This window comes from Cololabis saira, chromosome 24, assembly GCF_033807715.1.
Source record: "Cololabis saira isolate AMF1-May2022 chromosome 24, fColSai1.1, whole genome shotgun sequence".
Taxonomy (NCBI): Eukaryota; Metazoa; Chordata; class Actinopteri; order Beloniformes; family Belonidae; genus Cololabis; species Cololabis saira.
The window spans coordinates 14,085,289-14,112,584 of record NC_084610.1 but is presented as its reverse complement, the minus strand read 5'-3'; the positions used below and the strand labels follow the sequence as shown (position 1 = coordinate 14,112,584).

The 27,296-nt window shown below is 40.0% G+C and overlaps 1 protein-coding gene across 5 annotated transcripts in view; it reads left to right on the top strand.

Annotated features, from left to right (window-relative positions):
- LOC133425349 (gamma-aminobutyric acid receptor subunit beta-3-like) overlaps positions 1 to 27,296 on the top strand; it is a 93,637-nt gene that overhangs the window by 36,914 nt on the left and 29,427 nt on the right. For all 5 annotated transcript variants that reach the window (XM_061716158.1, XM_061716157.1, XM_061716161.1 and 2 more), the window contains 2 exons: positions 19,207 to 19,427; positions 25,055 to 25,137. In XM_061716158.1, coding sequence (XP_061572142.1) covers positions 19,207 to 19,427; positions 25,055 to 25,137 — 304 coding nt within the window. The remainder of the gene's footprint in view (positions 1 to 19,206; positions 19,428 to 25,054; positions 25,138 to 27,296) is intronic.

Genomic DNA, 27,296 nt, shown 5'->3' with positions numbered 1-27,296 from the left:
GTTGACAACAACATGTGACTTTTTGTCATTGTATATTAAAACAATAACAGTGGTACCCCATGACTTGATAGCTTCCAGGTCCACCTTAAGTCCCCTTTCATGACCCAGGTTTAGCTGTCAAGACAGATGGCCTCACACTAACTCAAGACTATTCTGGGATACGGAGGACTTCATGGTTGTCTCTGTGACTGCTGGGAGCCCTGCTTGGGAGTGGGTATAGGCAGTACTCAAGTTGTAAAAAAAAATCAGGGGGGATGGTGGATTTTATCATGGGGACGGATCATTTGTGCTGATTACAAATAATATAATATATTACAAATAATAGCACTGACCAAAACACTTGCAGAAATACTGCAGGAATGACATAGCAGCAGTTAAATGCTTAAAAGCTTTAAATATCCACTGGGCTTACATCAAATACATCAAAACACAAAAATAAAAAACAGTTTTCTGAACGTATCAATATGACTCTGTCCTTCACAGGATTAGTAAAATGTATCACTGCAAAAACTCAAAATCTTAACAAGAAAATTTGTCTTATTTCTAGTTAAAATGTCTAATGTTAGTAAAAAAAAATTCATTACACTTAAAACAAGACTCATCACTGGAAAAAAACAACAATTTTCACCTGTTTCAAGTAGATTTTCACTTGAAATAAGTAGAAAAATCTGCCAGTGGAACAAGATTGTTTTGCTTGTAATAAGAAGATAAATCTTGTCCCATTGGCAGATTTTTCTACTTATTTCAAGTGAAAATTTACTTGAAACAGGTGAAAATTGTCAAATAAGTTATTTTTCTGGTGTTATTTTTCTGGTGATGACTCTAAATGTTGAAATAGCAGTAATACCACATTCATTGATGAAAGGACATAAGGGATGGAAAGGGGGGATTGCAGTTTTACAGGGGGGATGGTTTTGACCGTTTTTATTTCAGGAGGGATGCCATCCCCCCTCATCCCCCCTCAACTCGAGTACTGGGTATAGGAGGTGTTTGTGCTGAAATGCGTCATTTGGTTTTCACTAGACATGGTGAGGCCGAACATCTCTGCTTTGGTATCATCTACCCACAAGACATTGTCTCAGAAGTGTTGTGGTTTTGTGAAACCCAGCAATGCTCCCGTGTCCTTTTTCAGTAAAAGATTCTTCCTCCCGATAAACCCTCCAACCATATTTGTTCAGTCCCCTTCAAATGAAGCTGTTATGGAAATTAACCCTTCCCGTTCCCAGCGAGGCTTGTAGGGTCTGAGATAAACCTCTTGGGATTTATTCATTTATTACATTTTTAAGACTGAGAACTCGCTTTCCACTTGTGAAAAAACATTTTCTACTTTGTTGGAAATGGTTTTATAATCCTTTCCAGACTGAAGTACAGCGATAATTGGTTCTCTAAGACAGTTGCTGATGTCGTACCCTTTAGGAGTGTATCAATACACCTGAATGAGGTCTACACATAGGCCGATGATCAGTTTATCAATGGCTCATGATTTTCAGCACCTGGCAGGAACTTACTCTCTTAAATCCTGTGGAAGCAGTAAGGGGGTACTTAGTATTGCCCACATGATTTTCGTTTTCTTTTTTTCTTTAATTATCTAGCTTCATATTTTTAAAATAAATAATAACTTAGAGAAAGAAAAGTAATATGTGGTTGTTTGTCTGTGTTTGTATTGCCTAATACTAACGACCACTATGATCAGAGGATTTTAGTTATGATTTTGCTACAAAAAAGAAAAAAAAATCCATTAAAAATGTTGCACATGACTCATTGAAGGTATGCTGGGTAATGGCATTAAAGCTATATGGAGAAAGTGGTGTTGTGAAATGACGATGTGGGCATTTATTTTCCTTCAGCTTACCCAGTTCCCATTAAATGCAGCGTAGAACCGGCAGTTAGAATGAAAGAGCTCTCCGTCTTCGGGCCATATGGCCTGTGATGACGCAAAATCTGAATATAGGTTGAACATAAAAGGTTATTTCTATCTGCCAAGTAATCATGAACGTTTAATGCACCATCAAATGTAACACTTTGTGACCCAACATGCGCACAAACAGCTGGCGGAAGTCGGAACACGCTCATTCAGACGAGTGTTTTTGGAAATTTCAGGACTGACATTTTGGAAGAGGCGTGGTTTGATTTTATTCATTTCAGTGGTTGCAGACATTCAGAGGAACTTCTCTATACCAGATAGTGAAATGTCTTACACACTCCTGAGAGTTGTCCGGAAATGCTGCTTTGACATTCTCATCTTCTGCTCAGAGCAAAAAACAATAATAATAATGATAATTCAACTGCTTGCAGCAGAAAGAGGCCCGTGGTCCTGACGTCAGAATTGCATAATGACTGGCTGGAAGGCTGAGAGCATCTCTTAGCGACCTGGCTTTTGAATGTATACTTTAACAGTTTTGCATAACTGTAAAGACAACAGCTGACCTGGTCATAAAAAAAACCCAACATGTTTGAGTAGTGTATAAAGTCTTCAGGTTTCACTCCTCTATTAATCATGTTTTTATTCTAGCTTGGTCTAAATGGAAAAATAAATACATTAAATGGGGTTTTGGGGTGTTTTCATCAAAAGAACATAGATCTCATAAACATTAAACTACATTTAAAATATAAATGACATATTCTGCCTTTGTTTGTAAGTTTGCACCCCAGCAACACAGTTACACAGCTCCGTTTTTTATATGCATCTACAGCTCAGCTAATAGCAGTCAATTTAAGGGGGTGGAGCCCAACCATGCATCTAACTCCCCGTTATGGGGGTGGCCCTTTTCGGCAGCTGTTGAAGCCGTTTTGTGCTTTTTAGATCAGAGGAACTGTCCATGCAGCATGATGGGAAATTTGGGTGGAGGTGAAGAGTGTGTGCATCTTTAACTGGCCTGTTGTTGTCTGTTTTGAACCGATGTTGGGTTAACCAATCTATTAATGAAAATGATTACAAGATATTGTTAGTCCATGCTCCGCTTCGTGTTACACATTAAGGTAATGTTATGGTTCTGCGCTACACCAACGCAGAGCACACGCCGCTGACGTGACGCCGTTGTGAATCCTTCGGACTTCTCTGTCACTCCATTTCGCCTCGGTGCAATAACCCCCAGAGCGCTAGGGGGGTGCGATCTTTTCCTGAATGGTTTATCCGACTTTTCCGGTCACAGTGAATCAGAGATAAGGACAACTATTGTGCAAAAAAGCAAAACAAAAAAAATCACACACACACGAAGAAAAGAGCGCTGAAAGTTCACGGCTGCTTCACAAACCGGAACCGGAAACACGTTGCTACCAAGCGAACCAATCACAACCCTCTCGGTCTGCGTTGGGTCTGCAACCTCTTGACGCGTAGCGTGCGCCGTGGGGTGCTCATTGCGGCGCAACCTGCGGTGCACGCTCGGCACCGATTTAACGCAGAACCATAATCCAGCCTTGAGTGGCATGATGTCTGGCAGTCCAAGTTGCATTGTTGTGGAATTAGAAGAGTTGAAATAATCTTCATTTATTTATTTATTTGCCGCTTTGTTTGCTGACAGCTTAGCTGCTAGCAGGAGCTAGCTGGCCGCCATTTCTCCACAGAGAAGATGAAGGCAGTCGATCAGCCAGGGAGTCAGAGAGCTGGAATCACATTGAAAGTGATCATTAGTTAGGTCCGTGCCTCTCCGGCACCAATGCACCGCCATGGAAAGCCGCTGGCCTTTGTCCAATGTCAAACCCAAACCCAGACCATCAACCTGTTTGTTTTTCAGCGTTTTGACATTTGGTGGGTGATTTTCATCCATTGTTGGGACTGACGGTTCTGTCGTGCGACTGGGTCCTCTGGAGGGAAATGGAATAATGAGCCCTTTTGTTTTGACCCTTGCTTCGCATTAAACAACTCAGCCCAGATAAAAGCTGCTCTTTTCATTTCTGTTTTGTAAAAGCACCATTTCCAAGTCGATGAGAGCTCCACTCTGCATTAATTTCAATAACAATTCAGCTGCTAAATCAGCTTCACCAGCCTCGCGGAGTGACCCGCAGGCATAATTGAGAGAACCAGTCTTAGAAGTTTTAAATTTCTTGAGAAAAGTACTGCCTTCCGTGCTGAAGTGGAGCTCGTATCCTAATGAGCGTGTTCTACAGGGAGCACAGATTTACAAATGAGGAAGAAAGACAATACATACATGAGGAGACAACTGCTTAGAGCTGCGAAGCACAAGCATGAAAAGTGCCCAAGCACTTTTGGTTTTGGCAGATTAAGAGTCCTCCTCGTGCAGCTTGAGTGTGGGCGAGTGGGATCCCAAAAATCTCCTCACTGATGCTCCTGAAGGCCCTGATTTTTCTCTGAGGGCATTTTCAAAGGTTGCATTTTGGTTTTCACGAGTATTAGAGTGAAAAGGGTTGGGCCAAGGCATCAAATGTAGGGTTTCCTGCTGGAGATGGAGAAGTTGCAAATAACTGTGATACAACAGATGTTGTCCTTAAAGGTGTTACTGAGTAATGAATAGGTCTTTTCCTGTACCTGTATTAGAGAGAACAAAACTATTCAACCCTTGATTTAGACTGGAAAGGGCTGAAGGTCCCATTTAGACCTGATATTAACAGCCATCCTGAGTGAGCCGATCATAGGCGGACATCAACATGTGTCTCAAAGTGGCAGCTTGTGATCAGATACACGATTTCCACCTGCAATGACCCAATGTATTGTTAATATTACTATATTAATAAACTGTTCTATTCATCAGGAAAAGGTAGAAATGTTCCCTTCCTTTTTTGTCAGAATATATACAATAATTATGACAATTTAAAAGAAAAATCCTAAAACATGGAAGATGGCAAACCTCTTCAGAGGATTGAAAAATAATGATATGTCAGAAATTAAAAGAAAAGGAACAACTAAGTACAACACAGCTAAATCCATGTCATTATGGTTCCGTGTTGTTACCACGTTGCCTTGACATCTGAAGCAGGATATTCCACTGCAGAGGAGCTCTTCCCCTCCTCCAGCACCAATCGGCTGAAGGAGCTAGATTTTGATTGACATAAGTGGAAGGGATCCAGTTGGCTTTCCAGGCCTGTTTATTCCTCCCGTTTGCAACATGGTGCCATGCAATCCGAGGGAAAAGAGGCTTCAAAACCGCTCTTTATAAAACCTAGAGGTGATGTATAGGTATAGGTATAGTCTGTCCAGTTTGTCCAATAATTGTGCACACTATGGATTTTTTGAATTTTGATATGATGACATTGTTGCACAAATGAGTACTCAGGATGGATGTTGACACCAGGTGTAAACAGGACATAAATGTTACTTTCATGAGGGAAATATTGTGGCAATGATTAGGGCATTAGTTCATTATAGTTAAATGAAGGAAACTTTCCATGGACACAGATGGTGAATTTCCTTTCATCCACACTTTATTTGGATGATTGTCCGGAGTTGTATCATCTAATGAAAAGGCTGCTTTTATAAATTAATATACAACATAGTATAAGTAAATGCTGACACATGTCCCAACAATCTTGCCCTACACTTTCAGGAAGCAGGTAAGAGGTGTGTCACTCTTTCACCTCTTGTTTTGTTTCCACTTCTGTCCTCTGTCGATCCCTGTAAGAATTGTTTTGTTCAACCCAACGTCCAGTTTTTCACAAACCGGTTGACGATGCTAAGGCTAACAATGCTAATGTTGCTAACACCAACTCACTGCTGCCACGTGAGAGAAACTGTTCCTGTAACAGCCTGCGCTTGGAGTCTGTACAATTCTATTACATAGTCAAACAACTGAAAGATGTCTGTTTTTCAAATGGCTGCGCGTTATGGGCGTGGTTTTAGCTTGCACTGGATGCTAGCACAGCGCATACAAGCTAACATTTTTTGCACACAAGGTAAACAGTGCTCGACATTGGAAGGAAAAGGAAGACTTTTGCCATTTGAATGAATGGACTCCCAAACATATTACATAAGTGCACAAAAGTAAATGGAAATGTGGAATTCCTCTCTTTTAACCCAGAGTTTTCAGTGCTGCATGAAATGTGATAGGCTATATTTAAAAAATGTAATATATATACACAATAGGAAAGTTGGATTTGAACATCATTTAAATATTATAAGGCAACCCTATGGTTTATGAAACCTTTATTCTGCTCGCAAAAACGTATATAAAAAACTAAACTGCTACTCTTTTTATGAGCAAGTCTTAGGCTTTGTTCAGACCTGTATTGACATCCATCCTGAGCGATCTTAGCTCTCAACATTTAATCTCACTCCATCATTTTATAAGGGAATGAAAAAAGCATGTGATTTTCACTTGCAAAGACCAAATGTCCTCGTGTTTTTTTGTGTTTGTTTTGTTTTAACCAGCGGGAGGCAGCAGTGGAGTAAACTGAACCTTGACTCCTGGAAAAAAATACGCCTTCTGTCTGCTGGAAATTAAAATAGGGATGCAAAACATATGGGAGCCATAACAACCAATAACAACCCACTTGTTGTTTCCCACTTTAATTTGACAGCATTGTCGTCAGTTATGCAAATGGTCCTCCCAGGATACATGTAACAGTTATTAATATCGTAGTCGCTTCAGACACCCAAATAATTACTGTCAGACACAGAAAAAGCGTTTTTTCTCATAATGCAGCCCCTTTAATGTAATAATGTTTTAAAATAAAAAGATAACATCTTCTTTCTCTTTCTGTCTTAATGAAGGTAAAACCACTTTTCCACCTCTCTCCCATATTTTAAGATTGAAGAAAAAGCGACAGAAGAGGTTCTCGTGTTATAAAATGACTTTTTGACTGGAGTTTAATTGTGTCCAAAGCCGAGCGCCCTTCTGACAACTGTACTCTCTTCTAGCCTGGTTTCATTTGATATGCAGCGAGAGCTAATTTCAGCCACCCATGGCAGATTCTGAGGCGGGCTGTGCAGAGCTATTAGCCCTGGCCATTTTTTACTGTGCACACAAGGCAATCAGCACATCGGCTGAACTGCGAAATAAAGGCGAGAGGAAAGCCAAGAAGAGTTAAAGGATTTATTGAGTGACTGAGTGAAGCAGAAAAGAGCAGGGAAGGTGAGGGATCGAAGATGCGAGTAAAAAACAAGAGAAAGGAATCGGGTGGAGGGAGGCATGCCGATCGAAAGATGCCAGAGTGAATAAGTTCCAAAAAAAAAAAAAAGAAGCAAAAGAATCCACCTGGCGGGGCAAGTCGACGCAGTCGGTCTCTGCAGCTTTGACACCTTTGCAGAGTACAAGCTCCTGCACTGGCAGATGCTGAAACATCTGAGAAAGATGCACTAATCACCTCTGAGGTTTGTTGGAGGTTTGCCGTGGGCCTCGCTTGCCTCAGAAACACATACTAGGACAAGATCAGAGCCAGGAAAAATGGATTTGGAGTACACTAAGGCACTGCTTGAAAACTAGTCGTACAATTAATGATGAATCACTAATCACAGTCACAAATGCCTGCTTGTTAGAACAGGGTTTGCAATTGTAATCAGTAAAGGGAGGGTTTATTTTTCAGCTTGCCACAGGGAGGATGTTTGAAGGTGGAAGAGTGTCAGCCTGCATTTAAATTGTTAGGAACGCTGTAATTAAGGGAGTCTAGTTGGGAAAATAAGGGCGCCGTGTGTGCTGTAGGTGTGTTTTCATTATCAGTCCTGTCATGCAGCGGTGGATGAACAGGCGTGCATCTGTGTTGCAGTAAAAGTTATCCCTCAGCCTTTATCGAGGCATGTGAAAGCCACGGCAACCGCCTCACAGCGCGGCGAGGGCTCTGCAGGATGACAGGAACGGTCAGAGTCTCCACGGTGAATGTAGTCACAGTAACAGGCTGAACAAGCCAGTCATCCGTACACCCACAGCTGTGTGTGGGTGTCGGAAAGAAAAAGAAAAAACTGTCATTGTGAAGGGGTGAAAAGATCTCCATCTCTCCATCACCAAATGTTCCCGCTGTTTGGCTTGAGCTTTTGGATTTTTGCAAAAAAAAAAAAGAAAAAAAAGCCTGTTTTTGTTCCACAGGTAAATGCCTCTGAATGACATACGAGTGATTTCAACAGATGTTACTCTGAAGTAGGAATGGGCGATATTTTACCTTAAAAAAAATTCCCCACGGTAAGAATTTGTCATCTTGCGGTAAAAACGATAAATTCCCGTTGATGACGTTTTTGTGTAAAGCTGATTTATGGTTTGCGTTAAATCGACGCACAACGTACGTGAAGGAAGGAAGGAAGGAAGGAAGGAAGGAAGGAAGGAAGGAAGGAAGGAAGGAAGGAAGGAAGGAAGGAAGGAAGGAAGGAAGGAAGGAAGGAAGGAAGGAAGGAAGGAAGGAAGGAAGGAGGAAGGAAGGAAGGTATAAGGAAGGAAGGAATGAAGGAAGCAGGAAGGAAGGTATAAGGAAGGAAGGAAGGAAGGAAGGAAGGAAGGAAGGAAGGAAGCAGGAAGGAAGGAAGGAAGGAAGCAGGAAGGAAGGAAGGTATAAGGAAGGAAGGAATGAAGGAAGCAGGAAGGAAGGAAGGTATAAGGAAGGAAGGAAGCAGCAAGGAAGGAAGGAAGGAAGGACGGAAGGAAGGAAGGAAGGAAGGAAGGAAGCAGGAAGGAAGGAAGGAAGGAAGGAAGGAAGGAAGCAGGAAGGAAGGAAGGTATAAGGAAGGAAGGAAGCAGCAAGGAAGGAAGGAAGGAAGGAAGGAAGGAAGGAAGGAAGGAAGGAAGGAATGAGCCAGAAAGAAAGAAAGAAAGAAAGAAAGAAAGAAAGAAAGAAAGAAAGAAAGAAAGAAAGAAAGAAAGAAAGAAAGAAAGAAAGAAAGAAAGAAAGAAAGAAAGAAAGAAAGAAAGATAAATTCCTGTTGATGACGTTTTTGTGTAACAAACATGGCGGAAGGCGGATCTGAGAGCGAGATAGATTTATAGTTAAAAAGATGGAGTTGAATTGGTATTTTTTTTATCGTCATTTTTATCGTTATCGGGATAAATGCCAGAAATTATCGTGATACATTTTTTAGTCCATACCGCCCATCCCTACTCTGAAGTTACAAATACAGACCTTATATGAGGCTCTCTGTGCATAAAATACATAGTGGGATCATGTGTTGCCACCGCACTAACCATGTCACCCCTAATTATCTTATCTAAGTCCTCCAGCTATGCAGAGAGGGCATATCTTTCCTCGGTGCTCGTAGTGTGGCTTAATATACCCCACGTCTTGCATCCGGCATCCGGCTTCCTGCCTGATGGAATGTAATTGGCCTCAGGAGAGAGCACGCTTTAGGATGAAGTGATGATCACTAAGATTTAGAGTGAGCGGAGAGGGAACTTCCTGGTTTATAGTGCCAGTCACATTGAGGACACGTGACTGGTATTTGGGACTTCCAACACCTACAGCCTTTTGTCGTCACACACTTAAAGACACCTTTAGGACACAAATACATGTTGGACTGGGGATCATGAAAGCCAAGACGCAGGTTTTCAAAGCAGAAGAATAGAAAAGTAGCAGGCAACAAGAGTGAGTCATTTTCCTGACCGGTTGCAGTGCCTTCTCATATTTTATTTCTTACAAGGTAGTAGTCTCATTATCAAAGGCACGCCGACTGTAATGGAGCATGTTCTTATTTTATTTTTCCTTAATTTTACAATTTTATAATTCATATTGTAGCATCAACACTATCAAGCAACACAATTAATCGATAATATACAATCAGTGACGTTGATTGACATGTGAATTATAGTAGAAAACCGGCAACAGATCGCCCCCAAAAGTTCGTTACTCGGGCTGAACCACCTTCGCCCCTAGATCCTTCCAGGCCAACGCCAAAGGGCGAGCCACAGCTTTCTGGCTTTCTTTGGGGAATTTATCTTGTTTTCTGCAAAGAATCCAGAGTTTTCTGTCTTTCGTCTCGTTCCCCTTCAACCCATGTCGCATTAAAGGTTCGTGCCGCTTTTTGCAACATTTTTGTCTCCTCTGGAACCCACATCCTTGCATAAGGAGCAATCCTGCTCAAGATAAAGCCATATTGCAAAAATGATGCTAATTCCAGATAACTTACTTAATGTGAACATCTGCTGACACAGGAAGTTGCAAGGCAGTCTTGCCTTTCCTGGCTTTTACAGCAACAGATAGGAATTAAGAGTCTGTTTAAAAGGCAAGGCAAGTTTATTAGTATAGCACAATTAAACAACAAGGTGATTCAGAGTGCTTCACAGAGACATTAAAACATCACATAGTAGAAATAAAAAGCATGATTTAAAGTTTAAACAAAAAAGCAATAAAATAGAACAAAACATTTTGAAAAGATCAAATCAACAGAACTAAAAATCAACTGGTATCAGATGATGCATTGATGTAAATTCTCGCGGATCTTGATACCATCATTTTTTGGCAGTTTTTCCAATTTTGTATCAGAATTGGAAAAACTTTGTCTTTATTCTTGCCTGAATTACATGATACCTAATTTTGAGCAGGTGAAAACCTGTTTTTGCTCTTGTTTACTGCCTTTTATAAGCAGCATAAATATTTTATGTTTTTTTTTTTTTATGATTTTGGCTTTTGGGACCTCATTAAAGAACACAAAAAAGAAGCAGTTCTCAACCTATACGTCTGGTTACACTGACTGAGACAGAAGTGACTCAGAAAAGGTCTGACAGGAGAGATGTCATCAAAACATTTCTGGAGAAAGAATCTGATAAACCACAATAAATAAAGCACAAACAGACTGAATACAGCGATGTTTGCTGCAGAGCCATAAGGGCTGTTTATAACACTATTTGTTTCCCACCTCTGTTCCCCCTGCGCTCTTCTTCCTTGTTATGAGGACATACATCATACAATATTAGACAGTGAGGAAATGATCCTATATATCCAAGGCCGACGCTGTAACTTAGAGGAAAAGGCTAAATTCAATCACCTCCCTGTGTTTGTTCTCAATAAGGGACGCTGCTATTTTTACAGTTTTAAAGCAGCAGAAGGAGGGGTATGGAAGTCGCGCAGGGATTCCCCCGCACTGCGGTGATATACTACCCCTGGGCTATCCCTGGGGGGGGGCTCCCAAAATACATCCAAGTGACTCAAATTGCCTGACTGAACCACAGTTCAAACGGAGTACGCAGCGATTACATATCATTGTTTTCCTTCGGCGGCGTAGACCTGCGGTCATCTGTTTCTCACAAAGACCAGAATGCATAAGTGTCACCTTCAATGATGACGCTTCATTCTTTGTCCTCTTTATTTTCACAATTGCTCCCCGGTTCCGTCCTCTCATTGTAAGCAGCTGCAAACCTTTGAAAAATAGCACATTTTCTTTGATATTGTATTTCGACATAACAGCCAGTACGCTGGTACTGCAGAGTCGGAGATTAAAATGAATATGGGTCAGCCAAAACTCAGCTTATCTGAATTCTAACCCACCCTGAATGGAAGTGATTATCCCCTCCAGTTAAGTGAATAACTGATGCTTCCTTGAAATAATTTCCGCTGATCACTGACATTATCGCTGCTGAAAACATGCTACTAAACAAACAGTGGTGGAGCTGAGTAGTGGGAATAGGGGCAGCTGTCAATTATTCATTATGCATAGTCCTCTTTCGTAGGAAATCAGAGCTTATTTTCCTTTAAAAAAAAGAAAAGAAACAGGCCAGGTAATGCAAAGCTGTACTCGTCCTCATCTGAAATTCATTTTGATCGCCTCCATGCAAGATTGATGAGGATTCCTTGGCCGCGTGTTTACACGGGCTGCACTGTTGATTCTAAATCATTTATGTTTTACGAGGCGCTCGCCGAGTTGCCCACCTGCTGACACTGTGACGGGAGATGGAAACAGAGGACGCGATACGGCTGGAGGAGAGGCGGGATGATGGGGGAGGAGGGAGCGGAGGGTCAAAACAAGGCAGCGTGAAAGACTTAAGTCATTTCTGATGGAGGTAAAGTTACAGCGGTAATGGAGGGGAAGAGATAGGCAAGGCAGATTCACACACCGCATGCTGAGAGCCATCTCCTGCGAATGCTTCAACGCGATTGACTGATAGCTTTCATTATCCTTTGTATCACAAACTCCTAGAAAACAATGAGGATTTATTCCCAGTGAAACATGAACTTCACCCATGAGCAGTTTTCTATTAAACAATTACAGTATCAAGTGAAAACACATTCAAAAATATGTTACCTTGATTAAACATTCACATCCAGACCATAATTCAACCAAGGACAGTCCCCACGAGTGATAATAGAAACCAAGACTTGGACCACTGAGGTTCTGCACTAGCGTTGGTTCACCCTACTAAATACTGTTTGTCAAACCGAGTCCTGCAATCTTGGTTTCAGTTGACGGGAAAAAGATGATCACGAGAGGCAATGTGATCTTATGCATAGTAGGGCTGTTCGATTAATCGATTTTAAATCGTAATCGCGATTATGTAATTAGAACGATGTTAAAACGTGAAAATCGTAAAATCGATTTTTCACTTTTTTTTTTTTTTTTTTTTTTTTTTTTTTACCTTGTCTGCACACATATTAATGATTGATACCATATTAATGATTGATGGAAATACCTCTCAATACCTGCAACAAGTGCCCCATCGGAGAGGCTCTTTAGTGTAGGAGGGGGCGTTGGAACATGCCACCGGGCATCCCTCAAGCCAGATGCGGTAGACCGGCTCGTGTTCCTTGCGAAAAACTTGCAAATGTGAATAGCAAATGTAATGACTGACATTACACACCTCTACCCCCTTCATGGGTTGCATTATTATTTAGCATGCAAAGACCCAGTTTAGTTTAATTAGAAAATGTCTTGTTTTATTTAATTGGAAATATAACTTACTGTATGTTTGCAAGTGCTGATTTGCTGATTTTTTTTTTCAGAGATAAAACTTTATATTTTATTTTTTTAAAACTTTTTTTCAACTTATTTTACAGAGTTTTGCACTTTATTCATTCATTTTTGGTTTAATAAGAGCAAAGTTTGCACTTAAAGCCCAATGGGGCAAATGTTCAATAAAAAAACAGCATATTTGAAATCATTTCTTTGCCTTTTGTCAATTCACAAAATAATCGTAATCGTAATCGAAAATCGGATTTTGAGAGAAAAAAATCGAGATTTTATTTTTGGGCAAAATCGAACAGCCCTAATGCATAGTGGTAGAGCGGGTCGTCCAATGATCGGAAGGTCGGCGGTTCGAATCCCGGCTCTGTCCCAGTTTGCTGTCGTAGTGTCCTTGGGCAAGACACCTTACCCACCTTGCCTCGTGTGAATGTGTTTGAATGTGTTTGAATGTTGGTGGTGGTCGGAGGGGCCCTTAGGTGCGATATGGCAGCCACGCTTCTGTCAGTCTGCCCCAGGGCAGCTGTGGCTACAAAATGTAGCTACCACCACCAGTGAGGATGTGTATGAATGAATAATGATCTCTGTAAAGCGCTCTGGGTGCCTTGAAGGACACTATATAAATCCAAGTCATTATTATTATCTTGGTGGGATCTATTTTGTTGGACTATAATAAGCGTCTTTGAGATCTTTTAAAAGCACTATATAAATAAAATTGATTATTGCAATATATGAATAATGGCACTTTTCCACTAGCACCTACTCGGCTCGACTCATCTCAGCCTGGTTTCTTTTCCATAACAATTCAGCACCTGGAGCAGAAGTAGGAGGTTGGAGTGAAGCTGCTGTGACGTATTTGATTGTGTGAACTAAACGAAGAAGACAACAACACTAAAGATGTAGAACCTGGAGGAGATGATAGATGTGCTGCTCGATCTGTGGCTTGTGTTTGATATCAAGTTAAAAAATGAGACTGAGAGAAGTTTCAAGCGGCAACGATTTTTTAGTTGTTTTTAGTTCGTCTTGGCACTCAGCCACTGCACCTCAGAGTTGGATCATGAAACAGACTTTTGCGCTGCCATTGCTTGTCTAATAAAATGAACTCTGATGTCACATCCTGACTCAGACATCTGACTCCAACCCCCCGACCAATTGGTGGCCTGTAGTGTGATGACGTCAGATACAGCCGACTCAGCCCGCTGAGAACCTCGGCAGAATAGATACAGAAAAAGTATCTACTTGGCACGTTCTACCCCTAGTGGGAAAGCACCAAACTGAGTGGAGGCGAGCCGAGCTGAGCTGAGTAGGTACTAGTGGAAAAGTGCCCAAAAAGTGCACAAATGTTCAGATCAATCAGTGTCCTATGGTGGCTCTAGCTCGACCTGCAATTAATGCTTGTTTGATTCTTTCAATTAGTCCCTGATTATTTCCGTCGTGGCCTCGCCGTGCCTCGCTATAACGCTCCTAAAAAAAGACGTGTTTATCCCACCTCACCACCAGTACACGGAGCGCGGAAGCTATGAGCAGGACATTGTTGACGAAGTTAGGTCACACATCGCTGCCCATCTTCGTTATCAAGCTACATACAAGCAAGACTACCCCCTGCACTTCCTTTAGTGCACTTTAGTGCTCCCTAACCCCCTTCCCATGTCCTAAACTAATGGACATCCTTGTCAGTGATAACGTCTTTGTCCGTGGACACTGAAAGGAGGCGATGCTATCGAGGGGTTGGTGGTTATGTTAATGTATGTGGTTGATTGTAGCTCTTGGGGAGAAAAAATTGGAATCAAGTCAAAATGAAACCTTGGACATCCTTCATTATGGGCCAGTTTCGTTTCTTAGTGCACTTTTAAGGATCCATATTGAAATGTATCAAATTTTATCTTATCTAGCATTGACAGACTATTGCTTTACAATTAACACCCTGTGTGAACGCAACAATTCAAAACCTTTGGGCTAAAGGAAGTCCAACACTACTTTATTCTTTATCTTTAGGAAGAACGTCCAACATAATGTGCTTGGTAATCAAGAGGAAGACTTTGATTAATAAGACAACAAAGGGACGATTTCAGATGGGAGAAGATCACAGAAGCACAGATTCCAGATATTTCCTCCCAGGTTTCTGCTAATAACCAAAACTGTATCCGTGTTTGGCGGCTACAACTACCAAACATGGCAACCTGGATGTATGGCCTTGAGCCAGTGAGCTTCCTTTGTCATGCTGTGTGACCAATCTGGATCCTGTGCTGACTAAGATCCTCCACTTCTCATCTCTGTGTACCTTATTTACTGAACATGAAGTATTAGTAAAAGGAGAGGGATGATATTGATTTCAGACAATTTTTGCTTTTATATTTGTCTTTTCCTTCATGAAGATTCAAAACCAGTGTTTCAGGCTGTCTATAGGGACAATGACTACTTCAGTTATGCAGCAGCTCTGCCACAAATGAACATTTGGAGAGACCCTGCTCATGCCGCCGTGGCCGCTCTTAATCTCGTCTTGGGTTCTGATGGGGGTGAACGCTGCAGCACCACAAGGACGCGCGTGCCTTTACCAGCTTGGTGCAGGCTGGTTGCAGTTCAACGCCACAGCGGGCGCAGGGAGATCATGGCATTGCCCCGAGATAGAGAGAGAGAGGAGAAGGAAAGCGAGAGAAGGAAATAGAGAGCAAGAGAGAGAGAGGTGCAAACACAGAGATACAGAAATAGAGGAGAGAAACTGTTGGCTTGGGTAAGTGGATTATGTGATGTGGAAAGAAGGAGGGAGGGCCTCCGTCCTCCGGTGCTGCTTCTGCTCTGGTCAAATATTACTTGAATCAATGCTAAACAAATAGATTTACTTCCACAACCAGACTATCAGTATCCTCACGGTGGGACTGAGTGTTTCTTGCCAATATTTATTTGATGTTGTTGCCAGATGGCGATGGCAGGGGCGTGTTGCATAGAGAGACACAAAAGCCCATTGAGTCTTAAACTGACATTTTCAAACATGTGCAAAGTTGATAATTGTCATGAAGCCTTAATTGTGATTAAGTACATGAACTGCATCAGTTACAAAAGGTAAAGATAAGTCTTACTAGGTTGGATGATGGGATGGGAGCATGTTCTTGCCGTGGATGTGCTGAGAAGGAAAAACCCAACATAGATCCATGTGTTATGGTTTTGATAGTTCCTGTTTTATTTTGAACCCCGTGTCTTTGTGTTTAAGTTCTGGTTTGACCTTCCTGTTTCCCATCGGCCCTGATTGTCTGCACCTGTGTCTCGTTAACCCTGTCACTACCTGATGTGAGTCCGCTACCCGATTTGAGTCACGCATGCGCAGTCGCGTCCAACATGTGCATTTCAGTGGAGAAGTAGTGTTGTCATTACCCGATTATTGATTAAAATGAGCGACTTTAATGTTTTCTATCATCTCCATGCCTACATGGAATGCGGAAGTTTCATCCCAGTTTGGGAAAAGCTGACAAATGGAAGATTACTCGTTCTATGAGTAATTACATCTTGAAAGGTAATTTGGCTATCATGCTTAGCTATGCTTGCTAAAAATAATATAAATATTTTTTGCCAAAAATAATATAAAGATTTTTTGCATCAATACCCTTGTATAGCATAACATTCCCTGTTGTTGGACGCAACTGCGCATGCGTGACTCAAATCGGGTAGCGACTCACATCAGGTAGTGACAAACCCTTGTGTATATCTGGTCCTGTCTTTCCCTTGCTCCCTGCTGGTCCGTACTGTTTGTTCCTCCCTGTTTTCAGCTCAGGTTTTTGTATTTTGTAACGTTTATTCGGGTGTTTTTGCAATCCTGCTCAGCAGCGCTTTTTGTTAATAAATCATTATTTTGGGGGGATTCCTGCTCTCCTACATCTGGGTCTGATCAACCACCATATTCATAACACCATGCAAGGCTTGGTTATTGATGCTGATGCATTACATCCACTCAGGTTCATGTACATTACAGGTCAAGTTTTTTTACTTTTTTTCATTAGTATAAAAGTTACAAATCCAAGGAAGCTCACCAGGAGATTTACAGTCCATTAAATCTTATTCTGTTAAATCGCAGACTATGCCTGAAGCAAACTATTCGGATATCCGGATCTTTGCTTGACATTGTTTTAAGTATTTGTATCCAGATATTTATTTTTATTCATTCAATAGCATTTTTACCATCACAGCTAGTTAGCAAGTTGCTCGTTAAGCAGTTAGCCTTTAGCTCACTTTGCTCATGTACATACGCCAGCTATGTAAAAACATTGCATGTAACATTCAGTAGACTCTTGTTAGTTTAAAAATGAAAACACACAGGGAATGTTGACCACAAACACACTTTAGCATCACTAGTTAAGTTTGTTGAATTCATTATGCAGTTGTTTAGCTTCTATCATGTATTACAATATGCAAAATAAATGATATGAAGTCCATGCCCATAAAATGGTAGTTGGTGTAGTCTTCTGTGTTTACTGATTTCACAGCAAAGTCACATAAAAAAGGGCAAGAAAGTGGAAAATTAGGGCCTTTTTTCACCATAACAGATGGTTACATTGTAACCCTGGCTCTCTGAGTGAAGAGGATATCTCTCCAGCTACGAAGCCAGTCTGAGACACGTATTGATAAAACTACCACGTCCACACAGCAGGTGCTTAAAGGCTAAAGCCAAGGCCATGACCGGGCAAACTATTGTATCTTAAGGAAACATCCAAGCATCCAAACAAATGGTCGGAGGGTTCATCGCCCCCGAACATATGAAACATGTAACAGAGTAGAGATAACATGTTCAACAGAGAACATAACTCTGCACAGCTTAACTCAACTTTTCTTGGTAAATGGCTTAAAAAAAACAATCGATCCTAAACCATGTTAAGGCAGTTTCTCTCTGTTAACTGTTAAATGAAGCTAAGTGATCTCGTGGGAAAATCAGGATCCGCTACGGAAATTATTATCGTCGCATCTAAATCTTAAAGGTTTCGAATTATGACTTTCACAAAGAATCCTGCAGCAAAAACTGCTTTCACAAGAAGATGTGGAAGAAACACTGCGGTGGAGCCTTTAACTCCTTCTGATTTTGAATGGGTCCGGGCAACGGGATAATACCTATTAGACTAACAAATTAGTTAGGACCCATGAGGATTGCACAATAAAGGGTTGCTAAAAGCACGGAATGCTCTTGGTCCTGGAATGAAGAGGAAATAATAGCAGCTTGGCATTCAGTCAAACTGAATTAAAAAGAGAAACCAGCTACCGGAGCAGAGCTGACAATAATTCACCGTGTGCCGAAAGCCCTGGTGTCTGCGCCATTGACTGAAATGAAAGCGTCTGTTTAAAAAGCTTTCGCGTGTCATTAAAGCTCAACTTTGTGACTCACTGTTCCTGAACTTGGACTAATCAAGTGAGGAAATGCAGTCGAATACCAGATGAAATTTGTTCGATTTGTTTTTTTTTTAATTAAATTTGCGGGTAGATGAAATCGTCCGTGTAGATGATGTATGACATTGCATAAGTCCGATACAATCTTTTTGAAAAGTTGCAGCTGGTCATTTAACGATAATAGCAGGTGATGTTTCATTTGAACACCTGCTGCCGTCTTTTTTTTTTTTTTTTTTTTAATATCTTTTTATTTCACAATAATTTTCACAATTCACATTTTCACATGCATGATTTCTATTATACCCACATTCCTACCCTCCCCATAATTACCCTAGGGGAAAAAAAAAAACCATACATTAAGGGAGAACAAAATTAAATAGATATTTAAAAAAATAAATAAATAAATAAATAAATATATATAATGGCAGCAACAGCGATATCAAACTATATATATATATATATCCATATATACATACAAACATACATACATATAAGGCACAAGTTCGAAAAGATACTCATTGGTCCCCTTTGGAAAAATTATCCAGTTTTGAGAGTTATGGGAACCAAAATTCTTGAAAAATATGAGCACGGTTGTATTTTTCTAAAGTTAACTTTTCCAATGGTAAAAAAACTGAAATTTGATCCAAAAAAAAGTTGAAAGTTGGAGGGGAATCATCTTTCCAAAGTAAAAGTATGCATTTCTTAGCGAAGTATGTGATCATAATTAATATCCTGCTTTTTTTCTGGTCTAACTGAAGATCCAGTGTGTCATTTAATAAATACAAATTGGAGCTTAACTCAAAATTAATTTCTAATACTGATTGTGTGAAGGAATGAATTGATTTCCAGAAACTTATTAAGAGATCACATTCCCAAAACATATGTACAAATGTTCCATCGATTCTTTTACATCTACAAGAGATATCCTTTGAAATTTTGTGCATTTTAATTGGAGTTAAATAAAGTTTGTGAATAAATTTAAAATTAGCCTGTTCTGCTGCCGTCTTTTTAATGATAAAAAAATAGTCTGCATAAAAAAATATTGAGTTTCATATTTCCCCCCCTCTGTTTACCCACAGGACTACACATTGACCATGTATTTCCAGCAGTACTGGAGGGACAAGCGCCTGGCCTACCTAGGAATCCCCCTCAACCTGACCCTGGACAACAGGGTTGCCGACCAGCTCTGGGTCCCCGACACCTACTTCCTCAACGACAAGAAGTCTTTCGTCCACGGAGTGACCGTCAAAAACCGCATGATCCGCCTGCATCCGGACGGAACCGTCCTCTACGGACTCAGGTGTGTTCTGCTTTGTGCTGTAGACTGTTCGTTTGACCAGTCGTTAGTTTTGTGAGCAGAGAACAGAGAACATCATTATCATTTTAAGAGTAGTTTCAGCATTGGGTGCATTGTGTGCAACCTTAGTGTAAGTTAGCAAAGTGGCAATCAGTGTTATTTTACAGTTTTTTGTGTGTCTCTGAAAAACGTCCCCAGGAAATAAACATGAGGGTTGGCTTATATCACCTGTTCTTTGGTATATTTTAGTCATCTGCCACCCACGCCTCCCACGCCTCCCACTCTTGCTCAAACTTTAGCATTTTTCCCTCAGGTAACGATACATGTGTGAAAAACAGGCTCATTTTACTTTCTCTAAAAGCAGAGATGTTGTGAAGACCATGAAATATCAGGTACTTTATCCAGCCCAGAAATCTGTTGATCTTCATTAGTAATCTTTAAGTTATTTAATCATTAAACGAACATTCTGTAGTTGAAACAACCCTCAGTCTATTATTCAATTCAATTCAATTTTATTTATATAGCGTCTATTACAACAGAAGTTGTCTATAGGCGCTTTCCAGAGACCCAGAACATGAAGTAAGAATTGTAAACTTTAAAGTAGAATGAAATAGGCATTTTCAGCAAACGGGCAATTAATGTTGTCACACTGAGTTTTTGATGTTATTCCATGATTGATAAAAAAAAAACAACAACTAACATTTCTTCTTCCTTGAGATGTGGGTATATTCAGGAAACATTGGATTGTGATGCCCAGGCCTAATTACACATATGCCATCAACAAATCCTAAGACACGCTACCTTAACCCTTGTGCTGTCTTCGGGTCAAGGAAAGAGGAAGGAAGGAAAGAAGGAAGGAAGGAAGGGAAAAAAGAAGGAAAGAAGGGAAAAAAGAAGGAAGGAAGTGAGGAAAGAAGGAAGGAAAGAAGGGAAAAAGGAAGGAAGGAAGGAAAGAAGGGAAGAAATAAGGAAGGAATGAATGGAGAAAAGAAGGAAGGAAGGAAAGAAGGGAGGAGATAAGGAAGGAAGGGAAAAAAGAAGGAAGGAAGTGAGGAAAGAAGGAAGGAAAGAAGGGAAATAAGAAGGAAGGAAGGAAGGAAGGAAGGAAGGAAGGAAGGAAAGATGGGGAAAAAAGAAGGAAAGAAGGGAAAAAAGAAGGAAGGAAGTGAGGAAAGAAGGGAAGAAATAAGGAAGGAATGAATGGAGAAAAGAAGGAAGGAAGGAAAGAAGGGAGGAGATAAGTAAGGAAGGGAAAAAAGAAGGAAGGAAGTGAGGAAAGAAGGAAGGAAAGAAGGGAAATAAGAAGGAAGGAAGGAAAGAAGGGAAAAAAGAAGGAAAGAAGGGAAAAAAGAAGGGAGGTAAGAAGGAAGGGAAAAAAGAAGGAAGGGAGGAAAGAAGGGAAAAAGGAAGGAAGGAAGGAAGGGAAAAAAGAATGAAGGAAGGAAAGGAGAAAACAAGGAAAGAGTGTACAAGGGGAGTAAAGAAGGAAGGAAGGGAGAAAAGAGGAAGGGAGAAGGAAGGAGAGAGCAGGAGGAAAGAAGGACAGGAGAATTAGGTCATTTTGACCCAAAGACAGTTCAAGGGTTAACCTTGCCACATGGCCCAAACATGGCAGGCTGTTATGGTAGTTCCCGTTTTATTTTGAAGCCGTGTCTTTGTGCTTGATTTCTTGTTTGACTTTCCTGTTTCCCATCGGTCCTGATTGTCTGCACCTGTGTCTCGTTAACCCTTGTGTATATCTGGTCTTGTCTTTCCCTTGCTCCCTGCTGGTCCGGACTGTTTCCTCCTTCCGTATTTTCCACATCAGGTTTTTGATTCACATTCATGTTCTGGTTTTTTATTCTGCTCAGCAGCGCTTTGGTTTTGTTTTGACTATTAAATCACTGCTTTTTGGAACTCCTGCCTCCTGTTCTCCTACATCTGGGTCCGACCAACCACCATTTCACAACACAGGCAAGGCTCAATGCCTTGCCCTCACAACCCTTACAATATCCCATGTCAAAACAAACTTGGGCAGCATGTGTCTCATACAGTTCATGTGATGGTCGTGAGGTTGAACCCAAGAAAAGCATAGACCGAGGCTGGTGGAACAGTTCAATTTATTAGCCAAAGCTGAACGTGGTAGTCCACAACCTGAACAGGCCAAAAATCAGCCCTTCTTGGACCCAGAAACCTTCAGGCAGGGAATCCAAGCGACAATCAGGCAGAGTAGCCAGGAACAGGAAGGGTCGAAACCAACAAGACAATCCAGAGAAAACTGCTAGAAGGCTTTGCATGGAGCTAAGACCATCAGGCAAAGAGTGAGTGGAAGGAGTAGGTATATATCTATATCTATATCTATAGCAGGTGAGGAAAGCCAGGGAAGGATCATGACAGTACATGCCAAAACCATAGTTTGACCCAATGTGTGTGTTTTAATAGAAATACAGAATTACACTAGCTTTAGCCTTTAAATTGTGTACATTTAGAATTTAGTCAAGACATGAATGTTTGCAGGGCAGCAAATGCATTTATGTTGTTAAAATGGTTTGCAAAGGCACAACGAACTGGGTCTGAAGATGAAAAGCTTGCAAATGTTTCCCAGTGTTTAGTTAATTTTGTGTGTTTAAAACCCTGTTCTGCCAAACAGAAACACTGGCAATTCTCTGCTACAACCCACTAAGGTGCCAGAGGATTATGTGTCCAGCTCAAGGGCATGCCGGCCTTAGAAGCATGAACGGGACAGACATGATGCACAAGTTCAACTTCTGGCTGTGGTTTGATAATTTGCTTCATGAAGCCCTTGTTTTGAATTTTCCATTGATGCTTTCGACAGGCAGGTTCAGAGGAGTTTTTCGTGGCCTATGAATATGGATGCAAGCTTTGAATTATCAGAGAGCAAAATGTGTATGCGTCTTTGTTTGGATGTGTACTCGTGTACTTGCATTTGCATGTGTCTGTGTTCGTACTTTAAAGTCAAACAACCATGCTTGATTATGCAAGTGGAGTTCAGAGCATTTAGCCATGTGGGCTACTTATAAACCTCAGCGCTTTCAAGAGATCAAAGGGAGAGGGAGATGTGAGACACGGTGTATGGGACATGAGTGCTTACATAAATGAATGTCAGGTAAAGTTGAGCATCAAGCTGAGAACAGATTACTATCAAGGCATAAAGGAATTCATGGTATATTTGTATCTGGGTGGGGTTTTTTTCAGCATAGGTAATGAAAATTGTATTATTGTAATTTTTTACAGTAACAGCAGTTCACTACATTTTATTTTATCTCATAACCTTGAATTACAAACTGCCCCATTAAAAGTCACATTAAATAATTTAATTTTTAGGGCACTTTGTACAACTGTGAAACACGTTTTAAAGTATATCAGAATGTAGGCTTATAAAAGTAAGGTTATGATATAAAAATGACATTCTAAAAAGTCAATAAATTGAGAGAAAAATGCAATCAAATAATGATAGTGGGAAAAAATTTAGTCGTGAAACTAAGACTTTTAACTTACAAATCAACTTTTTAGAGGCGTTTTGACTAAAAAGTCTCAAACAAGAGCATACTATGTCCCCTTTTAAAATAGTTATGCGTTTCTGGTTTATTTTTCAACATACTGATTAATTTTAATGATTTACACTGTCAGTCAATGTGAATATTTACTAAAATCATATATTAATGTAATACTGAAACCAACTAAGGCTCCATCACTCACAGCCCAAAAAAATATAAAAAATGTAGTGTTTTTCATCTGAGCTGTGTGCTTTGTTTTATATGTTAACTTCTTAGCGGTGTCATACATCGGAAAGCTATAAAAGATTGAGATATATATGTGTGTTTTTTATTTATTTATATATATATATATATATATGAGAGAGAGAGTAGTCAATGCTAAGTATTAGTACTCCAGTACTAGGCTCGAACCTAGTACTGGAGTGGGGTAAAAAGAAAAAAAAGAATGATCACAGCCTAAATACTAACATGTAGGTTTTAAAACAATAGCCAACAAAGCAATATTCACATCAAGAAGGCTACATTTCAGGGGGTTCTAGAGGCGGGACAAAGACGGCCTACATTCGACTAGCATTACCCGCTAACACAGTCTCTGTTTGGGGACTGTTGCTCTCAAATTTGAACATGAAAATTAGAACTAGCTGCTTTTAGTGAAAAGTATCATATCATGCATCTGTTTGTACTCTTGAGCAGGAATTTCTGAGTTTCATGTCAGAAGTTTCAAGTCAACACAGCTGAAGAAACTGGGTGAACATTTGGCTAATTTTACTGTTATTCACATTTAGTCAGACAAAAGCATAGCTCTGTTGACTTTTTATCAGCGGGTGTGTTGCTAAACTGTAAACACTCAATACCATTTACCATATACAAACAGCATAGTCCTGTTGCAAATTAGCCAGTAGCACAAATGACTATTCCAACTTTGCAACCAGAACATCTAATGTTGTGTGTTGTGTCATATATATATATATATATATATATATATATATATATATATGTTCATTTGTACTTTTTCTCCTCTTTCTAGGAGTAGGCTATAGGTCACTGTTAAAATGAATATAAAATTGATGAAGATTTTTACCGTTTCAGCTCTAAGTGGTGATGTCACAAAAATGTCACAAACTTTTTTTCAGTTAACAGTCCCCAATTTTTATTTGTTTCTTTATTTTTTGCAACAATGTAAGGATTTTTCTTAAAGGAAAAATCCCTAATCAGCCACTGCGACATCTTCTTATTTCTTTACTTAGAATGTAGTGGTAAAACAATCAGTGTAATTTATCATATATTGTGCGCTACAATAGGTCTGTGTCATGGAAACCCCATGTGCTGCTATAATTTTAGCGGCATAATAATATCAGCAAATGGCTTTCAGCGGCTTCATCTGAGTCTTAACTAAATGAAGACATCCAATGGCCAACTGCCAAGCAGCCGGCTTTGAATCAGGCCAGACTTAGCCTAAATCAGTTTGAATTTGCATTTCACTTTGCTGCTTATTTTATCGCTCTGAATATCAGCCGCTGGAGCTCACACATCTCAGAGACCAAGGGATGCCTCCTTGTGACCCAGTTCAGATGGGAAGGCAGTGAACTCTGCCAAAATGTGATGCCTTGATATCGTTTTTTTTAATTTTATTATTTGTGAATCTTTCACCTGTAATCACAGGATTGCTGGGCTGCCAATTTTGGTGAAGTGGTTGTGAAGCGCTACTAAAACAGGAGTGTGGGCTGCTTGTCTGTCAGCGACCTTTAGTTTAATTACGTAGTTGCACAGTCAGCATTTTAACTTGGAGGGGCTGCACTAATCTTATTAGAAGACGACAATGCCAATAGTCTCCAGTAACACAAAACCAACGGAGGAACTGGGTGAGAAGACAAATGGACATTCCGTTTCCGTTAAAGATAATAGACCAAGCCCAGAGCTTTCACCGTAATGGTTTAATATCATTTTATTCCCACAGTCCCTTATGCAGTTAGGTAACGGCTCACCTGCTCTGCTGTTTTTACTGCATCACAAATGGACCGTGCCTTACTTCCCTTCTCCCCTTCTGTCGGTTTGCATCTCGGTAAAGCTTGTGTATGTTTCTAAAACGTTTTGCTTTCTCACTTCATCCGCCCGCGTGCCTCTCTTTTCCAGGATAACAACAACAGCGGCGTGTATGATGGATCTCAGGAGGTATCCCCTGGACGAGCAGAACTGCACTCTGGAGATAGAGAGCTGTGAGTAGAGAGGCCTGATGCCTTTAGGGCCGACTGCTCAGCAACCCTCTCATGTGTGAAATGTTTCAATGAAACAATAGTGGACCTGCTTGCTGTTTTGACTTTTATGTTCGGTACCATTTGTTTGAGGTCTCTTTCCGAAACACATAAATGCTGAGGTCAGTTTCTCTTCCATAAACACCACAGAGAAATTGAGATATTCTTTTTTTTTTGTCACTTTGTGTTTATTAGATTTTCAGTTTATTACAACTGCACATTTTAACTAGATCACAAAAATGATCTGTATATTCACCGTGCAACAATCAAACAAATAAAAATAAAAAGTAGAAAAACAAACAAACTTGTGGGTTAGCACATTAATAATCTATCCAAAAAAAGAAAAGAGAAAGAAAAAAAGAGATGCTTTCTGTAGATAAAATGTCCACTTTTGCCATCTCTTCTCAAATAGCCCTTCCCTCAAACTCAGGATATGGGTCAGTCTTTCCATCGTCCATATTTCTTTAATAATATCCAGCCACTGTTTTAGAGTAGGCGATTCAGGTTTATACCAAGCTCTAGTGGTGGTTTTCCTAGCAGCTGTAAGGAGAGTCTTAACCAACCAGCGATCCTCTGCCTGCACTACCATTGCAATATGACATAAGTATAAGACAGTACATGTTAATGGAATCTCATACCCAAGTACTTTTGTCAGAACTGAATGTACATCTTTCCAGAAAAATTTCACTTTTTCACAATTCCAAAAAATATGTGCATGATGTGCATTTAAAGAAATTGAGATATCCAAGTTATAAATTAAGCTTTTTGTTACAAATTTGAGGTCTCTGAGCCTTACTGGAGATAACTCTGTCTGTCAGACTTTAAGAGACCTCCTCATGTAGCAACAAAAGACCTCATCCAAAAGCGCGCCATGAAAGTTTATAGGAAATTTGCCCTTTCATAAATCCACCATCCATCATCCTCGTTTCTCCCCAGTCGCTCGCTGGTTCTGGTTCTGCGAGTTTACGACGTAGCATCTGTACTCTTGATAGCGGGGGAACAGCCTCTCATTAGTGAGGAGCTAAAATTGCGCTGGCCTTCATCCAAAAAGGTTTGTGCTGGTAAATGCTGCAGAGGATATCATTTTATTTCACTAAACCACAAACTTCCTATAACTTATGAAGTTAGTGATCAACTATAAGCCCAATAAACGCAACAACAACAAAACACAGAAGCATTAATCCATAAGTACAGGTGATAGGAACTGCAGCTTTAGGGTAATAGTTCTCAGAGAGGTTGTTTTTATGGGTGAGTCTGATTCCATTTCCACATGCATGGCCAGTAAATGACTGAAAACTAGTTGTACAAAGTATTCCAGTTTCCTCTATTTTTGGCCAACTACAGCGGTTGAGCATTGCGAGGTAGCTAGTTAATTGTACGATGAGAAATCTTCCCAAAGCAGTACACAATTTGGATATTTCATTTAATTTCATTTTTATTTATTCCGATCATGGAAATACGCAAAGAAAAGAAACAAGCAAGTAAAATGACAACACAATCAAAAGCATATTCCATAACCAGAAAGGAGCAGGAAGAAGAAAATCTTATTATACCTGACCCTCCCTCAAAACAAAATTGAACAATAATTAAACAGATGGTCTGCACAATTACTTAGTTAATATCACAAGAAAAGAAAAACAAGAAAATAAATTGTCTGTCTCCATACGCATATATTATATATTTAGACTATTTCATCCATACATTGCTATTTTTTTCTCTTTAAATTTATATTTAAACTGAAATATGTTTATACAGCCCTTTAAATCATAATTTAATGAATTCCATAACTTAATTCCAACAATTGAAGTGCTCATCTGCTTTAAGGTTGTTTGGGCAAATAAATGTTTAAAATTAAATTTTCTACGACTATCTTCGTTATTTAAACTGAAAGTAAACATGTATTGTAAGTTTTCTGGTAATAATTTACATTTAGCTGTGTACATGATTGTGAGTGTCTGTAACTTAACCAAATCATCAAGTTTCAGTAATCTTGATTCAATAAATAATCTTTCATACTACACATCGCACAGCATTTTGCATCGTCCATGGTAAGATGGTTTTTTGTGGTTCTCTGTAACTGGACCCAGAAACCAAACAAAAGGTTTAAATTGTTGTTTCAATCC